Source organism: Protomyctophum bolini (genome assembly GCF_963924005.1).
Source record: "Protomyctophum bolini genome assembly, chromosome: 2".
Lineage (NCBI taxonomy): Eukaryota > Metazoa > Chordata > Actinopteri > Myctophiformes > Myctophidae > Protomyctophum > Protomyctophum bolini.
In genome coordinates, this window is record NC_137863.1 from 28,878,833 (window position 1) to 28,899,871 (window position 21,039).

At 39.0% G+C, this 21,039-nt stretch overlaps 2 protein-coding genes across 2 annotated transcripts in view; one reads left to right on the forward strand and one right to left on the reverse strand.

The window, feature by feature from the left end:
• Positions 1-20,922, forward strand: part of cacna2d2b (calcium channel, voltage-dependent, alpha 2/delta subunit 2b) — a gene marked incomplete at both ends in the record, with an annotated part of 34,534 nt that extends 13,612 nt beyond the window's left edge. The window contains 36 exons of the mRNA XM_080775317.1: positions 1,167-1,283; positions 1,690-1,749; positions 3,772-3,816; positions 3,993-4,128; positions 4,389-4,520; positions 4,723-4,780; positions 5,129-5,179; positions 5,695-5,794; positions 5,932-6,093; positions 6,475-6,585; positions 7,116-7,194; positions 7,839-7,888; positions 8,046-8,135; positions 8,354-8,416; positions 8,919-8,996; positions 9,253-9,327; positions 11,879-11,950; positions 12,132-12,203; positions 12,336-12,397; positions 12,510-12,586; positions 13,508-13,568; positions 13,667-13,764; positions 13,860-13,950; positions 14,716-14,778; positions 14,935-15,038; positions 15,851-15,949; positions 16,103-16,194; positions 16,288-16,335; positions 17,409-17,480; positions 17,755-17,907; positions 18,864-18,916; positions 19,164-19,219; positions 20,021-20,144; positions 20,251-20,360; positions 20,625-20,707; positions 20,827-20,922. Coding sequence (XP_080631443.1) covers positions 1,167-1,283; positions 1,690-1,749; positions 3,772-3,816; positions 3,993-4,128; positions 4,389-4,520; positions 4,723-4,780; positions 5,129-5,179; positions 5,695-5,794; positions 5,932-6,093; positions 6,475-6,585; positions 7,116-7,194; positions 7,839-7,888; positions 8,046-8,135; positions 8,354-8,416; positions 8,919-8,996; positions 9,253-9,327; positions 11,879-11,950; positions 12,132-12,203; positions 12,336-12,397; positions 12,510-12,586; positions 13,508-13,568; positions 13,667-13,764; positions 13,860-13,950; positions 14,716-14,778; positions 14,935-15,038; positions 15,851-15,949; positions 16,103-16,194; positions 16,288-16,335; positions 17,409-17,480; positions 17,755-17,907; positions 18,864-18,916; positions 19,164-19,219; positions 20,021-20,144; positions 20,251-20,360; positions 20,625-20,707; positions 20,827-20,922 — 3,093 coding nt within the window. The remainder of the gene's footprint in view (positions 1-1,166; positions 1,284-1,689; positions 1,750-3,771; positions 3,817-3,992; positions 4,129-4,388; positions 4,521-4,722; positions 4,781-5,128; positions 5,180-5,694; positions 5,795-5,931; positions 6,094-6,474; positions 6,586-7,115; positions 7,195-7,838; positions 7,889-8,045; positions 8,136-8,353; positions 8,417-8,918; positions 8,997-9,252; positions 9,328-11,878; positions 11,951-12,131; positions 12,204-12,335; positions 12,398-12,509; positions 12,587-13,507; positions 13,569-13,666; positions 13,765-13,859; positions 13,951-14,715; positions 14,779-14,934; positions 15,039-15,850; positions 15,950-16,102; positions 16,195-16,287; positions 16,336-17,408; positions 17,481-17,754; positions 17,908-18,863; positions 18,917-19,163; positions 19,220-20,020; positions 20,145-20,250; positions 20,361-20,624; positions 20,708-20,826) is intronic.
• eno1b (enolase 1b, (alpha)) overlaps positions 1-21,039 on the reverse strand; it is a 185,590-nt gene that overhangs the window by 40,664 nt on the left and 123,887 nt on the right. The window lies entirely within an intron of this gene.

Sequence of the window (21,039 nt, forward strand, 5' to 3'; positions counted from 1 at the left end):
TAGATGTGTGTGGGCGTGGTGTGACTGGTGGTCTCGGCACGTGCCCACTCTCTGTGGCAAAGCCGAGCAGATGGCCTGGCAGCCTGCAGTAAACCAAAGATATGAGACTTGCTTTTTCATACCAATAATCCCTGCCTGCCTGCACTGTCAAATCCTTTGTGTTCATTTAACTCTCTCTGATGATTGTATAAGTGTAACAACCAAAGTATCAATTTGTACACTCTCTGGAGTTAGATTAACACGTCGTACAAATTGGGACAAATTAGCCATTGGGCCCTTGGCTCTCAGTACCGCACGGTATTATGTTTGACGCCATGAAAAAGGCTTCTGGGACACTTCATTGGCCATTGATGTTGTTAAATTTAGGTCAAAAAGATGATAAAAACACAGAAAAACACAAATATGTTGTGCACACGCATGCTAAATGCAAAAATTATTGGCCCAGGGGCCCTCGTGGGGATTAATCCGTCCCTGCGTACAACAGGGATTACATTCCTTGTGTCTGGATTGGGCTTGAACTGGCGGGGAGATGCTGCTGTGGTCCTGCTCAGCCTACACAATAAAAGCTGTGTTCATTGAAGTCGGATATTGTAAAAATTTAACTATAAGGGGCCACCATGGGTCAAATAAAATTACACACTGAGTTTAATTGTTGTGTGTACAATGGATGGAGAATAAATCTAATTTATACCAATGAACCAGTCTTAACACATTGTGATTAGTCTGGAGAGTCTCGTTTCTGTGGTTTCAGTCATACAGTTATTACTGTATGCATATTTACACTTATTTATCTATTAATTAGTGGATTGTTTGTCTATAAGGCCCAGGGAGTGTATAAATGTAGCTGAATGGTTACATTTGTACACTTTCTGAGTTACAAAACAATACATTTACACTGAGGATTTTACAGTGTGTAGCTGTTTTGGGATGGTGTGTTTGTGGTCTGTTTGCAGTAGCACCTCATTCTCTGTGCTAAATCAAAGTTATGCCTTTGAAAGCTTGTGAAACTGTCTAAATGAACTACAATGTACTTTAGTTCTTCACATGCAGCTTCTAGGGCTGGGGCTGCACAAGAGAATATAGAAAGCAATACTGTACAATATAGCCTACTGCTGATGCTATTGCTCTTATTTCACTCATAATATTCTTAATCTAACAATTTATAGATATACAATGAAAAAAGACGACAGTTCAGTGTGGTGAGGAATCAACCCCGCGAAATTGTGGAGAAGGTGGCCTCTGATATAGAGAAACTTCTAGCTAAGAAGCGCAAAGCCCTCGATGTAAGTTTTCCTCTTCTAAAAAAATCTGTTGGCAATTTAGTTTAGTTCCTTTTTCAATAAAACATCCATTAACAATGTCACTCCTGCCTTGATTTATACCTTCCATGAGTAATAATATTCCTCAGAATTACTTCATGATAAAGCTTAAAGTGAATCATTAGGCTACAAGTTTACTGGTATTGTATAATTAATTTGAACGTCATCATTTCACATTACACAATATTGGCTGTATCCATTATATGTTTAAATTATAACGTACAGACAAATATATTAGAATTATTTTTTATATTGGAATTTGAATATTAGAAGGTTTTAACAGGGACATTTCAGTAAATAAATTTGGTATCGATATCTATGCTGCTATCTATGATTAGCGATGAGATGTTTAATTTCTCTTTTCTTGTAGAGGTTAGCCAGTGAGGCGGAGCGTCTACAGCGAGAACATCTATGGCAGGATGGAATCAAGGTAAAGTGTAAAACATATAATAACATTAGCATGCTGGGAGTGAAAGGCGAGTAGGCTGTCCAGTTGATGGATATAGGATGAATGAACATGCATACAGCACAATATGGTGTTTACTCTGGAATATTAAACACACTGCATGCAGTCATATATGAACCCAGATGCATTTCATCAAGTGTGTAAATGAATGCCTAATTTAAGTGATTCCACAACTTTTGAGCTTGTAGACCTGTTTTAACACAGGGGATTGTACTGTGTGTGTAGTGACAGACATATGCCAGGCTGCAGCTGGACTGGCTGGAAAACACTCAGCGGTGTTTGAGTCCTACACACATTGGCATTCCGCTTTTCCACTTGGTCTGGCTCATTAGTCTAGTGAAGCAGCACTGTGGTATCAGCCTACACGCACGCACACACACCACACACACACACACTCACACACACACACACACACACACACACACACACACACACACACACACACACACACACACACACACACACACACACACACACACACATTAACCCATATAATAATAATAATAATTATTATTATTATTATAGTAATAATACTAATACTAATCATCATAATAATAATAAATATAGCTGCAAGCTCAAGCCCAAAAAAATATATAGCCTCTTTTCATCATACATCATCACATTCCGTGCTCAGCCAATCAAAAGTATATGAGACCCAGGTGGGCTATATGGAACCTATATGCCATTTGCAAATTGTCTACTGTGATACCTTTCTCAGAGATAAGCAATGATTTTAGAGTCACCCCGAACATCATAAATAATGAAACACTTTGAGGATTTTTTGTTTGTTTGTTTGGATCAGGTGTAGGGGATGAAAAGTTTTCATACTTAAGTTAATCACCTATATAAACGCTTTTGTTTGCATCAAAGGCAAGCTGATGAGGCAAATTGAATAGCACCTTAAACTACTGCATGTTCACACACAGCTCACACATCCGTCATTTTGTCCTTTTCATTATGTACTGTACACTGAGAGCTCAGCCTCTCAGAGGACACATTCTCTGATGACACTGCATTGCTGTCTCTTCTTTGAGGTTCAGGATCAGACCACATGAATACTCACACTGGCTATTTTCCTGGGGTTACCTCTTGGACTTTCAATGTGTCTAACTCTAAAGTCTAAACCAAGGAACTTATGCATTTAGACTTCACGTAACAGATTCAGCCAAATAGTGCATTATACACAATGAAAGTGTGGAAATTGTCTTATTATACAAATACTTGGGTAATATTTTTGTTGTTGACCATGTTAAATTCAATGTGAATACTGATGCTATTGTGAAGCAGGGGCAAAAGAGAATTCACCTTCTACGGAAACTTTTATTTTTTGTTTTTGTTTGCTTATGTCTTCCGAACTTTTCGTTAATCTGCTGCTTTCACATCCAGCCAGTAGAAATCGATTCATCCCCTCGACAATATAGTTCTAAATTCTTCTGTATGTTAATTCTTTCTTTCTTTTTTATAACCTAATTTTTACCTTACTGTTGGGAATGCTTAAGATAATTGTAATCAAATTTACCTCCTTGGAATATTTGTTTGTATGGTTAACATAGGGGTGAGGATCTCATTGTGTTACTGTGTTCCTTTGTGTACAAGCTGCTCAAAACCAATTGCCTTTAGTGGAATCCATAAAGTTTAAGTTGAGCCACTGCTGTCCGACTGTGAAGCGTATCTGAACGATGATGGGCTCACATAGTCAAAGTCATTGAGTTCCACCCATAGCGGTGTTTGCTGAAGAATGTTTTATCCACTCTAATAAGCCCTATTTTATACTTACACGACGGTATCATGTGGTGAAAATAGCCCATCTACAAGCTCACAACACGTCACATCTGTGTGTAGATCTGCTATTGTTGAAGTCATTTGGGGACCTTATTGACTGATTTCCTTATTAATGATACGCATGGCATGTATTGATTTGATCCACATGTATTTATTTACGTATTTATTATTATTATTTATTTACCTTTTCTCCTTCTTTTTCAGGAGTTGGATATGGCATATTATGATTCAAAAGCAGAGCTGGATTATGTGAGTAGGGCACAAATGTGTATTCTTCAAGTTATGTCAATGAATTAATGTTGAAGGTAACATAGGTTTGAGAGCCTTGACAAGTGCTGTTTTAATTCTGTAATGTGTTAATTGTGGTAATAATGCTGTGACTAAACAACCAACGGATGTCTTCACATCTATGCATATGCTCATAGTATTCCATGGATGGAGACGGAGATATGGAAAATCCGTCCCATATGAAGCTGGAGTTTGTGTATGATGCCAACTTCAAAAACGTTGTCAACTACTCTCACACAGCGGTTCAGATCCCCACTGACATCTATAAAGGAGGTACTGGAAGGGTCATAGGTGTTTGGGGGGTTGAATATGTTCAAATCTCTGCTCCCCCGCCCCCGCCTCCCATATGTACCTTATGACGCTACTGAGTTTTATCCCATTTAGCTTTGTATTGTATTTGTATAACTATGTGTATTATTGATGCTTTGAATACAATGGACAACAATGCTATGTTATCGTATATCGTATTACCTGTATTGTCAACAATCTTGTTAATAAAGTATCCAATCAATTAATTACATTCCTCCCATCAGCTCCAATCATTCTGAATGAGTTGAACTGGACTCAGGCACTTGAGAAGGTGTTTATGGAGAACAGCCGGGAGGATCCATCTCTTCTATGGCAAGCCTTTGGGAGTGCTACAGGAGTTACACGCTACTACCCAGGTAGAGCACTAAATAGACATATATTTAGTATTCAAGCCTTTGGGAGTGCTACAGGAGTTACACGCTACTACCCAGGTAGAGCACTAAATAGACATATCTTTAGTTCACCTGCAAATGATGTGACAATTGGTAAATGGGTACAATCTTACCGAATTGATAACTAAATGAACATACTATAAAGAAACGTATGTTATTTCGACAGCCACACCTTGGAGAGCCCCTGATAAAATCGACCTCTATGATGTTAGGAGAAGACCCTGGTACAGTAATCTAATGCTTATTAAATTTTTATCTGGTACTGTGTCATTATTGTACAGTGGTTAATATTATAATTAATATTGTTATTGGACAGTGGTTATTATTATTATTATTATTATAGGACACTTTTATTTCAAGGGCCCCCGGTTTGGTAACAAAGAACAAATGGAACCAAACAGACCCATATAAGGGTCTCTTGGTTCCATTTGTACACTCTCAGAGTTACAGACTGGTTAGTGTCCATTTGTTTCTTTAATATCAATCATTTATCTGGGGACTCCCCAGACTCCACCTTGAAAACCACTGGTGTAGGATTGTTATTATTGAATTGATCATTTTCTGTGTTACAGGTATATTCAGGGTGCTTCATCCCCCAAAGACATGGTTATTCTTGTGGATGTGTAAGTGATACATGTTTGTTCAAGTATTGGCTGTGAACTGATTTCGGAGTAGTGACTTGTGTATATACAATTTGTACATCAGCAAAGGGACATAATAAAATCCAGCTACACTTGATATTTCTCATTTTGTATGAACCAATAATATACAATTGTAACACAAGTGTTAATAAAGATAATGATAAGCTTATTGCAGTATTCATTATCTAAAGAAACCTACAGAGCAACTTAATTCTACTTAATTCTAGATAACAAGCAGGCCAGAACACCTCAGCATCAGATGTTGCTGCGTACTGGGTTCATACATTTGGCGCTGCACTGCGGCGACATGGGCATAAGGGCTACGCTTGCATGCAGGCCCTTTGTGACTTTGTCTAAGACAAATTTCTTCCTCGGGAGACAAATAATAAAGAACCTTGAACAGTACTTTAATTTGCTGATGTATGTAATATCACATTGACTTTGTATGCATGATTCATCTGAGTGTGTTGCTGATGCTGAAATGTGATGCCCCTCAGGAGTGGCAGCGTTAGTGGGCTTACTCTGAAGCTGATCAAGGCATCAGTGATGGAGATGCTGGATACATTGTCTGATGATGACTATGTCAATGTGGCTAGGGTCAGTATCTACTCCATTTATTAATTATTTTATCGGTACCATTCAAATCATTCATTCTTGTCTTGTATGTTTTGTTGTTGTTCTTGTATGTTTGCTTTTATAACTGCAGTCCGCCTTTGTGTTGTCTTCTGTTTCAGTTTAATGAGAAGGCAGAAGCTGTTGTTCCTTGCTTCAGGCACCTGGTCCAGGCCAATGTGCGCAACAAAAAGATCTTCAAAGATGCAGTGCAGCAAATGCAAGCTAAAGGCACCACTGACTATAAGTCTGGCTTCCACTTTGCCTTCCACCAGCTGTTAAACGTAAAGGAGACATTGATTTACACCCACTGTCAATTATGTCAATAGCAAGGCTGCTGTTCACACAGTGGGCTGTATTTTGCGTGTCTTAAGTACCAGGTCTTATTCCCTAACTTGAGTAAACTAAAGACCTGGAGGCGTGATCAATGCCATTTGGCTATTCTGAGTGGCCAAAGAGCATTGATCACGCCTCCAGGTCTTTAGTTTACTCAAGTTAGGGAATAAGACCTGGTACTTAAGACACGCAAAATACAGCCCAGTTTATTTACTGAGCAATTACCAACTTAATTACGTCATAACAAGCGCTCTTCAGTTATACGATGTTGAATCTTGTTTCTGTAACGAAGTTTTTGTTTGTTTGTTTATTTGTTTGTTTGTTTTTAGAAAACAAATGTCCCACGGGCTAACTGCAATAAAATAATCATGCTGTTTACTGATGGAGGGGAAGACAGAGCGCAGGATATATTTGTGCAATACAACTGGCCCAACAAAACGGTAGGTTATCATTCCTGCATCCACAGTGCCAGTCTTCCATGTACAGTATTTTTATGTTAAAGCACTGCACGCTTCAGCGAATTTTAGAAAGAAGCCATTTGATCCACCTCATTGCATGTGACAATCCGATAATTTACAACCCAACATGGAATCATTACTACAACCACGAGAAGTCCTTGTTTACTTAAGCAATATTACGAGAGGGTGTGGTTTAATGTGATTATTGCCACGACAGTGATGCGGTCAGGAACGAGACGTAGTCGAGTTCCGCAAGCATCACTGAAGTGGACTATGCACTATGGACATCCATTCCAAAGCACTCTTCTGCACAAATGTCTTTCTCTATGGACACAGCCCATAATAGCCAACTATTTTGGGCCGATTTATTTATTTATCTATTTATCTATCTATTTATCTATCTATTTATTTATCTATGTATTTATCTATGTATATGTATTTATTTATTTATTTGTTTGTTTGTTTGTTAAAATACAAGCAATGATCGATTATTTGAACATTTTCTCCTTCAGGTCAGAGTATTTACCTTTTCTGTAGGTCAACACAACTATGATGTCACCCCTTTGCAGTGGATAGCATGCACCAATAAAGGTAAACTGAAATATGTAAAGCATCAACGTAATTTCCTTGAGCGGTACTTCCCCCAAAATCCTGCAACTTCCGCCCAGAACAAATATAAGCGTCTACAGTGTAGGTCTTTCCCAGCGTGGGTAAAATGTGTGGCATTGGGAGGTAAAGGGGAGACACTTGTGAAGGGACAGTGAAGGGACGACAGGATGAGGAGAGGTGTTGTTGCTGCGTAAATGTGCGCGATATTGAACAGTCAAAACTATTTGTATCAATATGCATGTATCAACTCAATATACAGAACAATTATGTCATAGGTATATATGGGGGGCCTCATATTTGGTCTTGAAACGGGCCTCCAGATTCCTAAGGCCGCCCGCCCCTGCTGACTCCATGTGGTGATTTAAAGGTTGGGCATTCATCGATGACGTGTTCAACAGTCTGGTTTCCCGCATTCACAGAGATCAGTGGCAGACACTCAATCATATTCAGATAGATTTGGGTCTTAGGTACTCCAAAGCGATGTCTAGAGTAAAAGAAAGAAATTGCACCATCCTATAGTGAGTATAATTGAGGTCCTTTAGGAAGCCTACAACTGCAGTTTTAACCATCTCTCTCTCTCTCTCTCTCTCTCTCTCTCTCTCTGTCTTCTCTCCCTCTCCTGCCAGGTTACTATTTTGAGATCCGTTCCATCTGTGCTATAAGGATTAACACCCAGGTGGGTTTGTCTAGGGACTCACATACAGCTGATCCTTATCAGTATTCTACAGTCTCTAGTTTGTAGCACTGATTCCTGCTAAACATCTAATTCCACATATTTGTGTACCCAATATCCATGCCGCTGTTAGTTGTTTGTTTATTTTGTGTGTTGTTAGGAGTACCTTGATGTGCTGGGTCGCCCTATGGTTCTGGCAGGCGGCATTGCCAAGCAGGTTCAATGGACAAATGTCTATCAGGATGCCTTGGTAAGATTATATGATTATACAACTTTTGTACATAAACAAAATTGAAGAAAGAAGTGAGGGCAGAAAAGTGATTGACAGGCCGGAATGACTTTTGTGATGATTTGATTGGCTGAGCACGGAATGTGATGTATGATGATGTATAATGATAAGAGCGCCCATTTGTGGCAAAAATATACTATACTGTAGGTGTCATGTTCTGTTGTTATATTTGGTCTCAGGGTCTTGGGATGGTGGTGACTGGAACTATGCCTGTATTTAATCTCAGCATGGATGGAAACTCACAGGTACTGTACAATATCTGGCTGGATATTCCATGTAAAGGTATCCATGACAATGGGTCAATTGCTTGTATAACTTTAGCATAGTTTCGAATAATGATTCATGATTAGCCAAGTTGAACGTGCAACCACTGCAACAGAATACCACAAATTGTTTGTTTGTGTGTGTGTGTGTGTGTGTGTGTGTGTGTGTGTGTGTGTGTGTGTGTGTGTGTGTGTGTGTGTGTGTGTGTGTGTGTGTGTGTGTGCGTGTGCGTGCGTGCGCGTGCGTGCGTGCGCTGTGGGGCACTCAACTTAAATATACATATGCAGATCGGTGCAGAGGCAACATTTTCAACAATATATTCATTCAAACATTTTTGTTTGAAAGTTGGGTTATTAAATAATACAATCTTTACAAAATAATGTACATTACTGTAGAGGGCCCTATCAAACGAATCAATGTCATTGTGTTGAATGATAATCTCTGTGCTATTTAGCAAAATATTCATTATTGTTGTTTCAGCAAAACCAGCTAATATTAGGTGTCATGGGAGTTGATGTGCACCTGGATGAGATAAAGCAACTGACACCACGGTACAATGTGAGTACATATCTATAGCAGGGGGTCCTCAAACCTTTTTGAGCTCTGGACCACTAATACATTTCAACTACAACTGTCAGCAACTAAATATTAAACCATTAACATTCATTATTTCATCACTTTTTTCCTGCCTATTTGTTAATAATTATTACTATTATATTTATTTACAATAAAACAAATATAGTTCCACTGTAGCAGTGTAGATGCAAGCACATATCACCAAAATATCAACTACTTACTCCTGGTTCTTACACAGCTCGGAGCCAATGGATACATATTTGCCATTGATCCAAACGGATACCTCCTACTGCATCCTAACCTTCAGCCAAAGGTGGGTGATCTAATATTTAACAACATTCAACCTGTTGTTTCTACTGTATTTTGGGCATGTCATTATGGTACATATTGAAAATAACAACAAACTCACAATGCATAGCATCACGGCGTGTTGTGAGTATGTAGATCAAGTATTTCTGGCATTTGACGTATGACATAAAACAGGCCTTATTTAAGTGGTTAAGTAAGGGATAATGTCTGGCTATCTGGTCATTGTTGGGACTCTTGGGAGATAATTCACAGACAGTGAATTATAACAATGACCAGCTAGCCAGACATTATCCCACTTATTACACGGCTACTTACATAAAATAATAAATAGACAGTTGACACAAAAAGGCTATAACATGGGTTTTATTTAGGCTACTGAATTCAGCGATTGACCAATCAGAATCAAGCATTCAACCAAGCATTAATAAGTAATATTATTGGTACTTATGGGCATTACACAGAATGACTATCTAGCGAAGTTAGGGCCCAGACCGCTGGCCTAGCGATCCGGGCACCTAGGCTCCAATGCAACCTGACAATGCGTTGCAGGTTCGAGTCCCGATCCCTGAAGGCCTTTACTGCGTGTCAAGCCCCACACACACACCGTCTGCGAACGCCACGCGTCAAAACAGCCGCCTCTGTTATTTTCAATGAACCTATCCCACACCGGCAGAGTCCAACGCGCCTGACGTTCCGATACGCCACTGTTCTATTTTCCAGGCGTTGCCGCGCCGCTGCCCACCCGCTGTGTGTTGGGCTTCACTCCCCATCACTCTCTCCCCGTTTTAGTTAAATGTCCTTCCTTGTTTTTTCCCCCTAAGATTCTTTAGCTGTCATTACTATTGGAAGAAGGACTATGCACCTGCTTTGTGTAATATTTGGTTTTATTATTTTTGAAAGCCTTTTTATTTTATTTTATTTAATTTTATTTATGTGTACCTTGTTGTCTATATGTCATGTCTGTAAAATCATTGTTGTAAATGTTCCTTTTGTACACAGGACGCCATTGACATGGCAGAAATGGATTTCCCTGAAATAAAGGTTTAAATCAATAAATCAATTAACCAATCAATAACAAAAATGTGATTCCTTCAGCAATAACAATTATGGCCCTTTGAACTACTATTACTAACAACACTAGTCTTTCTCTTTTACCTATCTTTTCAGTTATAAAAACTATGCAGAATAACAGGATAATATGTTCAAAATGTTGGATTGCTTAATTTACACAGATTTATTATAAAAAATAGATAAAAGGAAATTATTATTGGTGCAAGTAATAATAGTTCATGGAATGATTATAATTCTTGTTGAAAGAAAATAAATCACATTTAAGCGAGATGTGTGGGCTGTTATGATACATCATTCAGGGTAACGAAATGTAATTCAGTGTAACACCAGAAAAAAACTATTTTGTTTTGTTTACTAATAGAGACAAAAACAAATAGTTTAGCATTTTATTCAGTGTAAGGCATCTACATTTTACAGACAATGGGCCCTATTTTTGCCAATGGCTTACCCATTATCCCTTAACATCTTTGCCTTTTTTACTATTTTGAAAAACATTTTTGAAATAGCCGATTTACAAGCTCACAAAGCTAGTTGAACAATGATTCTAAATAGTAAAAAAAAAAAAAAAAGGCAAAGAGGTTTAGGGATATTAAGGGGTAAGGCATTGATGAAAATAGGGCCCCTGGTGTCTTATAGTACCTTTAAAATGCCACACATAGTTTAAAAATGATAAAATTATTGTTATCATAGTGTTTATACCACAGTTAAATATAATAGCTTGCAATGTAAGATTATAGTGAAATGTTGAAAACTAGTTAAAACAAGGTATAACAAAGCTACTGTCATGAAACCTTTGTTACGCTGAATGACAAACGTGTTATACTGAATGATGGAACCGCTCGCAAACATATTTAGCCTGCCGGGCAATTCCTTGGCCACCTATACCTTGACCCTTACTTTTCCATGTAATACATATAAATAAAATAATAGCATACAAAAAAGAATCTGTCTGTTGCACTGATTCATTCACGATTGGAACAACTGTTGGAACAATTATTACGCTTTAAAATGGCTTTTTACCTGTGTTGCACTGAATGAAAGTACTGAATGAAAGTACAACATTCCGGACCAAAGTGATTTAAGTTTCAAATACTTTTTAGATAATAGAATAGATCACCCAGTTTTTGTATATGCTAGTGTGAGCACTAGCACAATTATGCCATTGGTGTTAATTTATTTTTAAGGATGGGTTTTAACATTTAAGAAATACTATTGGCATTACCATTAACACTTTTGCCCGGACTGTTACACTGATTGATATTTTGACACTTTAGAATAATGTTGAATAACAGAATCAAATTAACAGTTAGCAAATTGCAATACAATAGTCAATGTATATTTATACATATTTATGTTATTCTTTTTTTTGTATGGCCTTCGGACAACAAATTTGCACGGCTCGTCTTTGACTTATAGGCCTATATAAAATTGTACATGGTGGATAAAAATGTCATGTTATGTGTGTAATTTTGTTTGTTTTTTAGCTTGATGACCTTCCAGAGCCTATAACATTGGACTTTCTGGATGCAGAGGTAGAAGACAGCAATAAAGAGGAGGTAGGTGCTTAGTGCATTATGGTAATGGTGCACTTCTGTTTGCAAAGCCTTCTGCCGATTAGATGTATTATTTGTGGGTCAATGAATAGCATCTGCTTAGAAACACTCCACATGCAGTTACAACGGAGGTCGATTCTATGTATGTTGGACTACATAATCAACTTTTTTTTTTACATTTTAGATTCGTCGACAGATGATTGACGGAAGACCAGGTGAAATGCAGATTAAGACACTTCTTAAATCAATTGATGAGGTAAGTTGTTTGAAATTAATACATTAATTAATTATAATGATTTAAAGACACCGTGAAGTATGGTACCATTCAGTGGGTTGGGCTTTTAAATGGATAACTTTGAAGTGGTATGGAATGTTTCCTTTTTTGCAGCAATACATTGATGAGGCATATAGAGGTTACACCTGGACACCTATCAATGGTACAGATTATAGGTGAGGAGTTGGCCATCTGAAATGAAAAATGAGTATGTTGAAGCAGATCCAATTTGAGTAGGATTCAAAGATTGAGTTTTTGTTCTCATTTTTTTCCATTTCGTACCTACAGCCTTGGATTGGTATTGCCTCCCTACAATGAATACTACATCCAGGCAGACCTGAGCGATGTGATGCTGCAGCTTCAATGTGAGTGTCTAGCCATTAGACTAGAGAGTCAATTTAATGTCACTGTCAGGCTGAAACTTGTCCAAAACACAAACCTTTCCGGAAATTGATCCAATAGTTATTTTTTTATACTTGTCTTTTGTTAAATATTTATCAAACAAAAGTAGTGCATGCATATTCTAATCTAAAGTAAAGTGAAGGTGCTGGACAAACAGCAGATCAACAGGGAAAATAATTAAATCGGCTCACTTTCTCTCAGCTCCACTTTTTCTTTATTATGACAATGCTCCACATGTCCCAGACTCTTCTCCCTTCTGGCTTCCAAACTGGAACAAAATCCCCATCGCAGAATCACTCCCAATTTACGAGAGACTCATCTCTTCAGACTCCATTTTAGCCCGTAGCACTTCTTGCCCTAGCACTTGCCTAAGCCTTGGTGACCATGCATCTTATGTAAGCTGATGATGCTTCTTCATGCATTTGATGTATTACCTTCAGTTTACCTTACACAAGTTTAGTTTACTGTAAATCGTTCTAGATTAAGAGCGTCTGATAGATGCCTAAATTGTCAATAGTATTGCTGCTTCCAACATTTCAAATGTGGAAAGCAGCAATACAAAAGTGGAACTGAGAGCTGGTATGTAGACTTAAAATTGCCTAATGGGTAATGCGGTCGGTCGGCCAGTCAATCAATCGGTCGTGACTTGTGAACCAATGCATATTAAGTATAGAGGGCCAGTTTATTGAGGAATATAGAGTGCCGTGGTGAGCTGGTATATCAGCTATTTCAGTACTTTTGCATTAGGCCTACACTAACAAAGTATAAAATTGTCTGTCTGTCTGTCTGTCTGTCTGTCTGTCTGTCTGTCTGTCTGTCTGTCTGTCTGTCTGTCTGTCTGTCTGTCTCTCTCTCATCCCTGTCTACCTCATAACTCTTTTCAGATTTGCAGTCTTTACTGCCCAGCTCCTTTGAGTCATCAGGACATGTGTTTCTGGCTCCTAGGTGAACACACTGCCACCACACACTATGTATCTCTGCTTTTATATTTGCCTGAATGTCCAAAGGAAGAAGAAAAAATGCAATCTGTTCTTCCTGTATAGGGAATATTGCAAGCGTCTACAACTTTCCGACAACAACACACAGTTTTTGGAGAACTTCCTTTCACTAATGGTGGATATAACACCGGAATCTGAAGACTGTGAGTTCATGATATGTGTCAATTGTTTGTTGTGTATCACAATATCTGATAATCATATGCTGGATGGTCACTTTATCTGCTTGTTTGTGTTTCAGGTGACCAAGGCCTCATTCACAACCTGATATTGGATTCTGGCATCATTGGGCAGCTTGCTTCTAGAGTATGGAAGAACAAGGATCTCAATGCGTGAGTAACATTCAGGATACAGGCGATAGTGTATAGCAGGGGTTTTCAACAGATTTTGACCCAGGGACCACCATCCTGACTAAGAGCAACCTGGGGACCACCACTACTGTGCGTGGCGGGTCCATCATAGACCCACCCCACACAATAGTGGTGGGGGGTTCATGCACCACAGGGAGCTGGAGAAAATAGCTATAATATCAATATAATAAAAAAATACAGTGATTTGGTTTGAATATGACCACCTCTGGAAGAAACTGCAGTCACTCAATGTGAATAGTATTTGTAGTAAATAACAGTAGCACAATTTGAAATTTGCACCCTATATGGCCAGAAAGTGTGTTTGACTGGATTGTTGAATTACTACAATGACCATAATGCTTTAGTGCACTACCCCTCCTTGTGGAGAGGGGGGGTTGCATGGACTGGAGGTGTGACTTTCTCCTCCAAGTTCTGACAAAGGGTGAAGAAAGAAGGCTGGAACTCTTTGGGAGACACCCCGTGTGGGCGGTCTGTGGGTTTGTCTGACTGAGACAACATGTAGTCCAGGAAGGAAGTGAGACCAATGTCTGACGCATCATCAGACATTGGTCATCAGGCATCAAAATACTAAAATATAATAATAATAAACACATTTTGCACACATAAAAACTCAAGGAAAGTGTTTCTTGTTTCTTAGACATCAATTAAATAAGATCTGGTATCAAAAGGGGCCCTGGTATCAAGTTGACGTAAGATGTATGCTGACTTCAAGTTTCTGTGTTGCAGATATGGATTCCTGGCTGTGTTTGCCTCTACAGATGGTGGAGTAACGCGGGTTTTCCCCAACATGTAAGTAAGGCTGTACAGCCTAGGGCCTCAAAATTGACCACACTGTCATGGCAGCTATATTGCTCTTAGGTCTAGTTTATTTTGGTAGGGCAGTGGTTTGATGATAGTCTCTGTGCTTTTACCTAAAGTCTGTATAATTATTCGTCTATTTTGCAGGGCCGCTGAAACATGGGAGGAGGACCCTGAACCTTACAATTCCAACTACTACAGACGAAGCTTAGATAATAAAGGCTATATGTTCAGAGCTCCACCTAGGACCTGTGAGTAACAAACTGTGCAAAGGCATTTTATGTTTTAGTTATGGGGGACACCTTTACATCATTATAAGTACGGCTGGGCAAAATCAAACATGGGGACACCTTTACATCATTATAAAAATCACACCTGTGTGAACCGAGTGGTGCAACTCCCCTCTCTCCCCCCTCCTCTCTCTCTCCCTCTCTCTCTCTCTCTCTCTGGCCACCAGCAGGTGGCAGCCATGTCACATACTTCTCTCGTTCCAATTTCACGCATGCACACCACTCGTGCTCACACAGGTACACATACATACAGGTACACATACAGGTACACGGACATTGCTGGATGTAGGAGTGGTTGCACCACTCAAAAAGGACTGGGAAGAATATTTTTGACCAAATATTTTGATATTGTGTCGATAATATTGTATTGTGATACTGTGAGTGAGTGCTGCTACGGTGAACTAGCTACTCTGACAATGGTTACAATGAATTGGTTATTGCAAAACCCAGGCATCACCCTAGTTTTTTAAATGTTTTCAAAAGTAACAGATTTGCAAGCTCACAATGCATCACAATGCAGTCCCAGATGAATGAGATGATATAGTCTCATATCATGATATCAATTTAATATCAATTACATTGATATCATATCATATAATACAGTATCATATCATATTAACTGGTCATTATCCTCTTGATAAAGTATTTTCTGTGCTATTTAAAGAATAATTATATTGTCTGGAGTCAAAATGATATAGGCATACATAATTCTAAGAGAATACTGAGAGTATTCTCACCATGCATTCTCTTTTTAACTACACCCCTATAAGCAGCCATGGACGACCCTGTGGGCTTAGAGAATGGCACCATTGGGGTTCTGGTTAGTTCATCTGTTGAAGTTAATTTAGGAGGCAAGCTTCTCAAGCCAGCAGGTATGTGACACTTTCATATTCATATCATAGTTTACCTTATGGGATTGTTACCTTTTTAAAGTGTTAGACTACCTTGTCCTCTTACATGTTCCCAATGATCTGCTTCTCATCTTTTCACATTTATTCCCTGTAATTTGACCTATCACTGATTAGTTGTGGGAGTAAAGCTGGATTTGGAAGCTTGGGTGGACAAGTTTAAGATCTTGGCCAGCAATGTGTCAGATAGCCGTCAAGGCTCACAAAAGGTAATATGAATTCACCACCATGTATGAGTGATAACTGATTGCATAGATTATCCTTGTTTGGGTCACAACGTTATTTTTCTTAACCCCTAACAGTGTGGGCCATCAAGAAGTTGTGAAATGGACTGTGAAGCAAACACTGATGTAAGAATATTTCTTCTTTGACATGACCATAACTATGTAAACTAACATTCATAGAGGCATGTTAGCAATACAGAAATTTGGGGTTTGGGGTTAGTGCACTGAATTCAGGTTTAATCCTGGGTTTTCAGGGATAAAACCGTGGTTCACTTCTTACAGCGGTGTACACTTCTTTCTCACCATGGGAACTTATAGAGCACACCTAACATAACCTGCTAACCAATCATGTAGAAATGCACCACCTATGGAACAGTCAGTTAACTTGGAAAATTGTATCACGGAAATCGTGTGGAGTGCATGGATCATGAGTGTGTAAGGGGGCAAGAATGTTCAGAGACAGGCAAACCCCTTTGGCTTTCCCTGATAATAATTGAGAGGTATACATATTCTCGTTGGAGGGGGTTATCTGTGTCAGCTTATCAGAGTAATATCAGAGTCATTTCATTGTGCTTTTGTATTTATCATCATAGGCCACTTACAATCTAAAGTGCTTTTACGGTCTAATATTAAAGGAATACACAAATGTAATTATAGACAGATCTACTTGTGCCCTGATGACGGTGCAGTGATATTATAAGCCTTTTACGAGCCTCCGCATTCACACAGTCCTAGATTTCTTTTTGCCAGATGGCCTTCCTGCATTTGGCAGCTGCAGCTGTGTTGCTTCTAGCTTCAATTATGTGTGTTTGAATAGTCGTATTTGTCTAATAAGTTTGCTCTTAGTTTGTGAAATATGCTGCTCTGCTGCCAGGAGAAACGATTGGTCATAATGCTGCAAACACCAAATGATATGATATGTGATATGATATGTGATATGATATGTGATATGATATGTGATATGATATGTGATATGATATGATATGTGATATATGATATGATATACCCTCATCGTATCATGTCATATCACTGTACACACAGCACAACACAACAGTATAATAAAATGTGTGTGTGTGTGTGTGTGTGTGTGTGTGTGTGTGTGTGTGTGTGTGTGTGTGTGTGTGTGTGTGTGTGTGTGTGTGTGTGGTTGTGTGTGGTTGTGTTGTGTTGTGTTGTTAACTATGTAATGTTGTCTGTAGGACCTACTCTGCTATCTATTGGATGATGGTGGGTTCCTGGTTATGTCCAACCAGAGGGATCACTGGAAGAAGGTAACCATGTGTTTGTTGTAACTGAACTTCCAAGCTAACACAGCATACAGAACAGTAGATAGATACTGTATCGTGCATCGAACACAAGTGGAGAGGGAACCAAAAAGTGGAAAGGAGATGAAAAACCCATCAAGTTGTTACAGTACTTGAAGGAGCACTTCAACCATTTTCAACGTTATCTTTATATGGCTGCAGTCGTGAACGTTCACTAATGCATGTACAGTATTGTACACATTCAACAAACCACTGACGTTATTCATTTGATTTTTCACAGGTGGGCCTATTCTTTGGTGATGTGGACCCCTACCTGATGCACGCACTCTACAATAGCTCCATCTATGTCCGTCGTCAGTCCTTCCAATACCAGTCTGCATGTGAACCAGTCAGCAGCAGTCACACTGGTGCAGCTCCAAGAGGCATCTTTGTGGTGAGAGCATAGACTGTAAAAAATATGGACAAAGCGTTCTCCGGGTCTAACATGAACGTAAAATGAAGCCTGTCAGTCCTTGTATTGTAAGTCGCCATCTTTCTAGATCCGTTTTGGCCCAGCTGGCCATTGGCTGGCCCAGACAACGAGGCGGGACTTCTCCCCTTCTTCTCCGTTGGTTTTTATTTTGACTCGAGTGGGAGGGGAATCCCGATCATAGACTGTAATGGTAGCCACGCCCCTCAGAACATACGCGACTTTAAGGTCATTTTATTTTTAAATGGGACCATGATTTTCCAAAAAGAATATTATGACATTAGAAATGAGACTTTAAACTAGTGACTGGAAGCAGAAAGTATTCATGACCATGTTTATTAAGGTAATACAGTCTAGGTGAAGTTGGGCCCAAATACATGGACTTCTATGGGGCTATGGGTTTTTCTGGGTCCAATGACAGCGCCACAACAGGCCATTATATGAACTTTCAGGAAATCCCGATTTCCTCAGTGGCTTCACAAAATATCTGTCTGACTGCCCCCCTGGGTGAGAGGCAGGGAGGCCAGAGAGAATGATAATGGAACCTCTATGGTTTAAGCAGAGAAACATAAATACACGCTCACTCAAGGCTCACACACTGAGGGCTCCAATGCGACCAAAAGAAAACAAACAAAAAACAGGAAGTGATGAGTCTGAGGAAGAGCTTTGAGCTCGAAACTTCACACCTTTTTTTGTGTGCAATAAAGCATCTGTCGCATTGGAGCCCTCGGTGTGCAAGCATTTATTTAATATTCTCTGCTTACTGTTCATCGCTCAACACCTGCCCAAGCTTGGGTTAGGGACGTGCATGTCGTTTCCCTTTTTTTTTAATGTGACCTTCTGTTTTTAAGGAATTTGCTTATTTGAATAATTTCTCTAACTGCTAATCTCTTTTCTATTGATCATCATGGTGTCTCTAGCCATCAGTTGCTGACATCTTAAGTTTGGCGTGGTGGTCCTCAGCAGTGGCATGGTGAGTTTACTCCAAATACGCACAATGTTAAGTGCAAATGCACTTTCGTTTCCAGACTGTAAGTGAAATTTAAGATGTGATGCCAGGATGGCAACTTTGCCAGTGCTTGGCACCTAGAAATACAAACTGGAGATTTATTGAGTTTGATGTTACTGCAGTGTGTTGACATACTGATAATGTGACATACTGTATTGAATCCAGAGTGTACTTCACTTTCTCACAAGCTGTAATTTTATCACTTTTTCAGGTCTGTAATGCAGCAGTTATTCTATGGAATGGCTTATAACACCTGGTTCTTCTCAGGTTGGTTTCTATATAATGACAAACAAAATATGTACAATTGTACATGATTGCATACATGTATGGATACAGCCTGTACTAAAATATGCTAAAATATGCACTCATATTATAAGGAGTACTAAGAAAATGAGTGTTGAGATGTGGCTGAGAATATAATCATATGATAAATTGAGAATGAAAAATCACATTTAGTCATATTTGGATGAAAAACGTTGATCAAAACTGTTACATTAGGAAATGGAAAAACGGACCAGTGGGTTTTTTTGTCGCAAGCTTAGAGGTTATGTGCATGACATCATCATCATACCTGGAATTTATACGGGAACACCTACTGAGTTGCAAAAAACAACTTTCTGGCCTTGACAGCACCCCATACAATCAAACAGAAAAGTCCTATCCGATTGCATTAAACAACGTTAAACGATGTTAAACTCACTTTGCCTCTTCTTACTTTGCCACTCGATTTGCCACTCACTTTATGCTTAATTGCGTATACCCTCTATAATTTTCATTGGTTAAATATTTATAAAACACATACACATACTGATTTAACCACTTGACATTTTGGTCTTTTCATTATTGTCTAAAATAAATATGTAAGTAAATGCGTTATTTTCAAAAATAGTGAAAATAGCTGATCTATAAGCTTACAACGTGTTGCACCATGCATGATATGATGAGATTGTTGCTATTTTTGCCACACATCGTAAAAGGTGAATTGAAGATACAAGTTTCTGTGTGATAGCGATGTACAAAATGCCTTACAGACTACTTATTAACCTAGGTTTCCTACTTGTGTTGCAGGTGATGCATTAGTAGAAGGGTTTGAAACTAGGGAAAGCAGCTGTGTGACCATTCAAAGCCAGTTCTATTTTACCAACACCACTAACTCATACAATGTGCTGCAAGACTGTGGAAACTGCTCAAGGTGTGTTCTTACACCATGAACAAAATAGGTTTTCAGTTTTCGATTGCTTCTCCAACCTCTGCAACTTTTCATGTTGAATGCTCACTCGACCTGTTTGCCATCATAGGTTGTTTCATGCGAAGAGGATTGAGAATACAAACCTTCTCTTTGTGGTTGCTGAGACGTTGCCCTGCAGCTCCTGTGAGATAGAGAGACTGACCCAAGTCAGGACAGAGTGTATCCTTTACCATACCCTTTTCATGCCAAGGACCCCCAATCCATCTTTAAATATGATTTGTCTAAAAAGATATTCCACATTTCCCAGCTTGTACAGTAGATCAGATATTTTCAAATATCTAGCTGATGTGTAAAGGGTTAAACTTATTTTGATAATATATTATTTAATTTGGGGGACCGAACATTGCTGTGCATTTTTTACTACCCGTGCAAATGACATGAATTTCAGGCAGAATGAGAATCTCCCTTAACTCCCGCAAACAGTTCAGGAGGAAAATCCATGTGAAGTGCTGAGCAATGCACGATACCGTAAAGGCCCAGCTACCTGCTTCGACTACAGTGCCTGGGTAAAAGAATATCAATTGCTACCATTGCAACAATCTCTTTTGATCGGACACATTACATGAATGTTGCAGTTGTTTGTGCCTTTCAGGTCGGTTTTGCCTACTGTATATTCTTATTGCAGGAGAACTCATCTGAATGCGGACGGGCCCATTCCTTGAAGTCCTCCATAGGGATTCTTCTCTTCATCCAGTTTGTTCTGATGCTAGTTTCTCTCTGACCGTAACTGAGGCCCTCGCACTCCTGACACTTAATCTCATTTTCTTGCCATAGTCTTTCAAGTCAGCATTTCTTTTCCGCCAGAAGAATGACTAATGATTTTTATTTATTTATCATA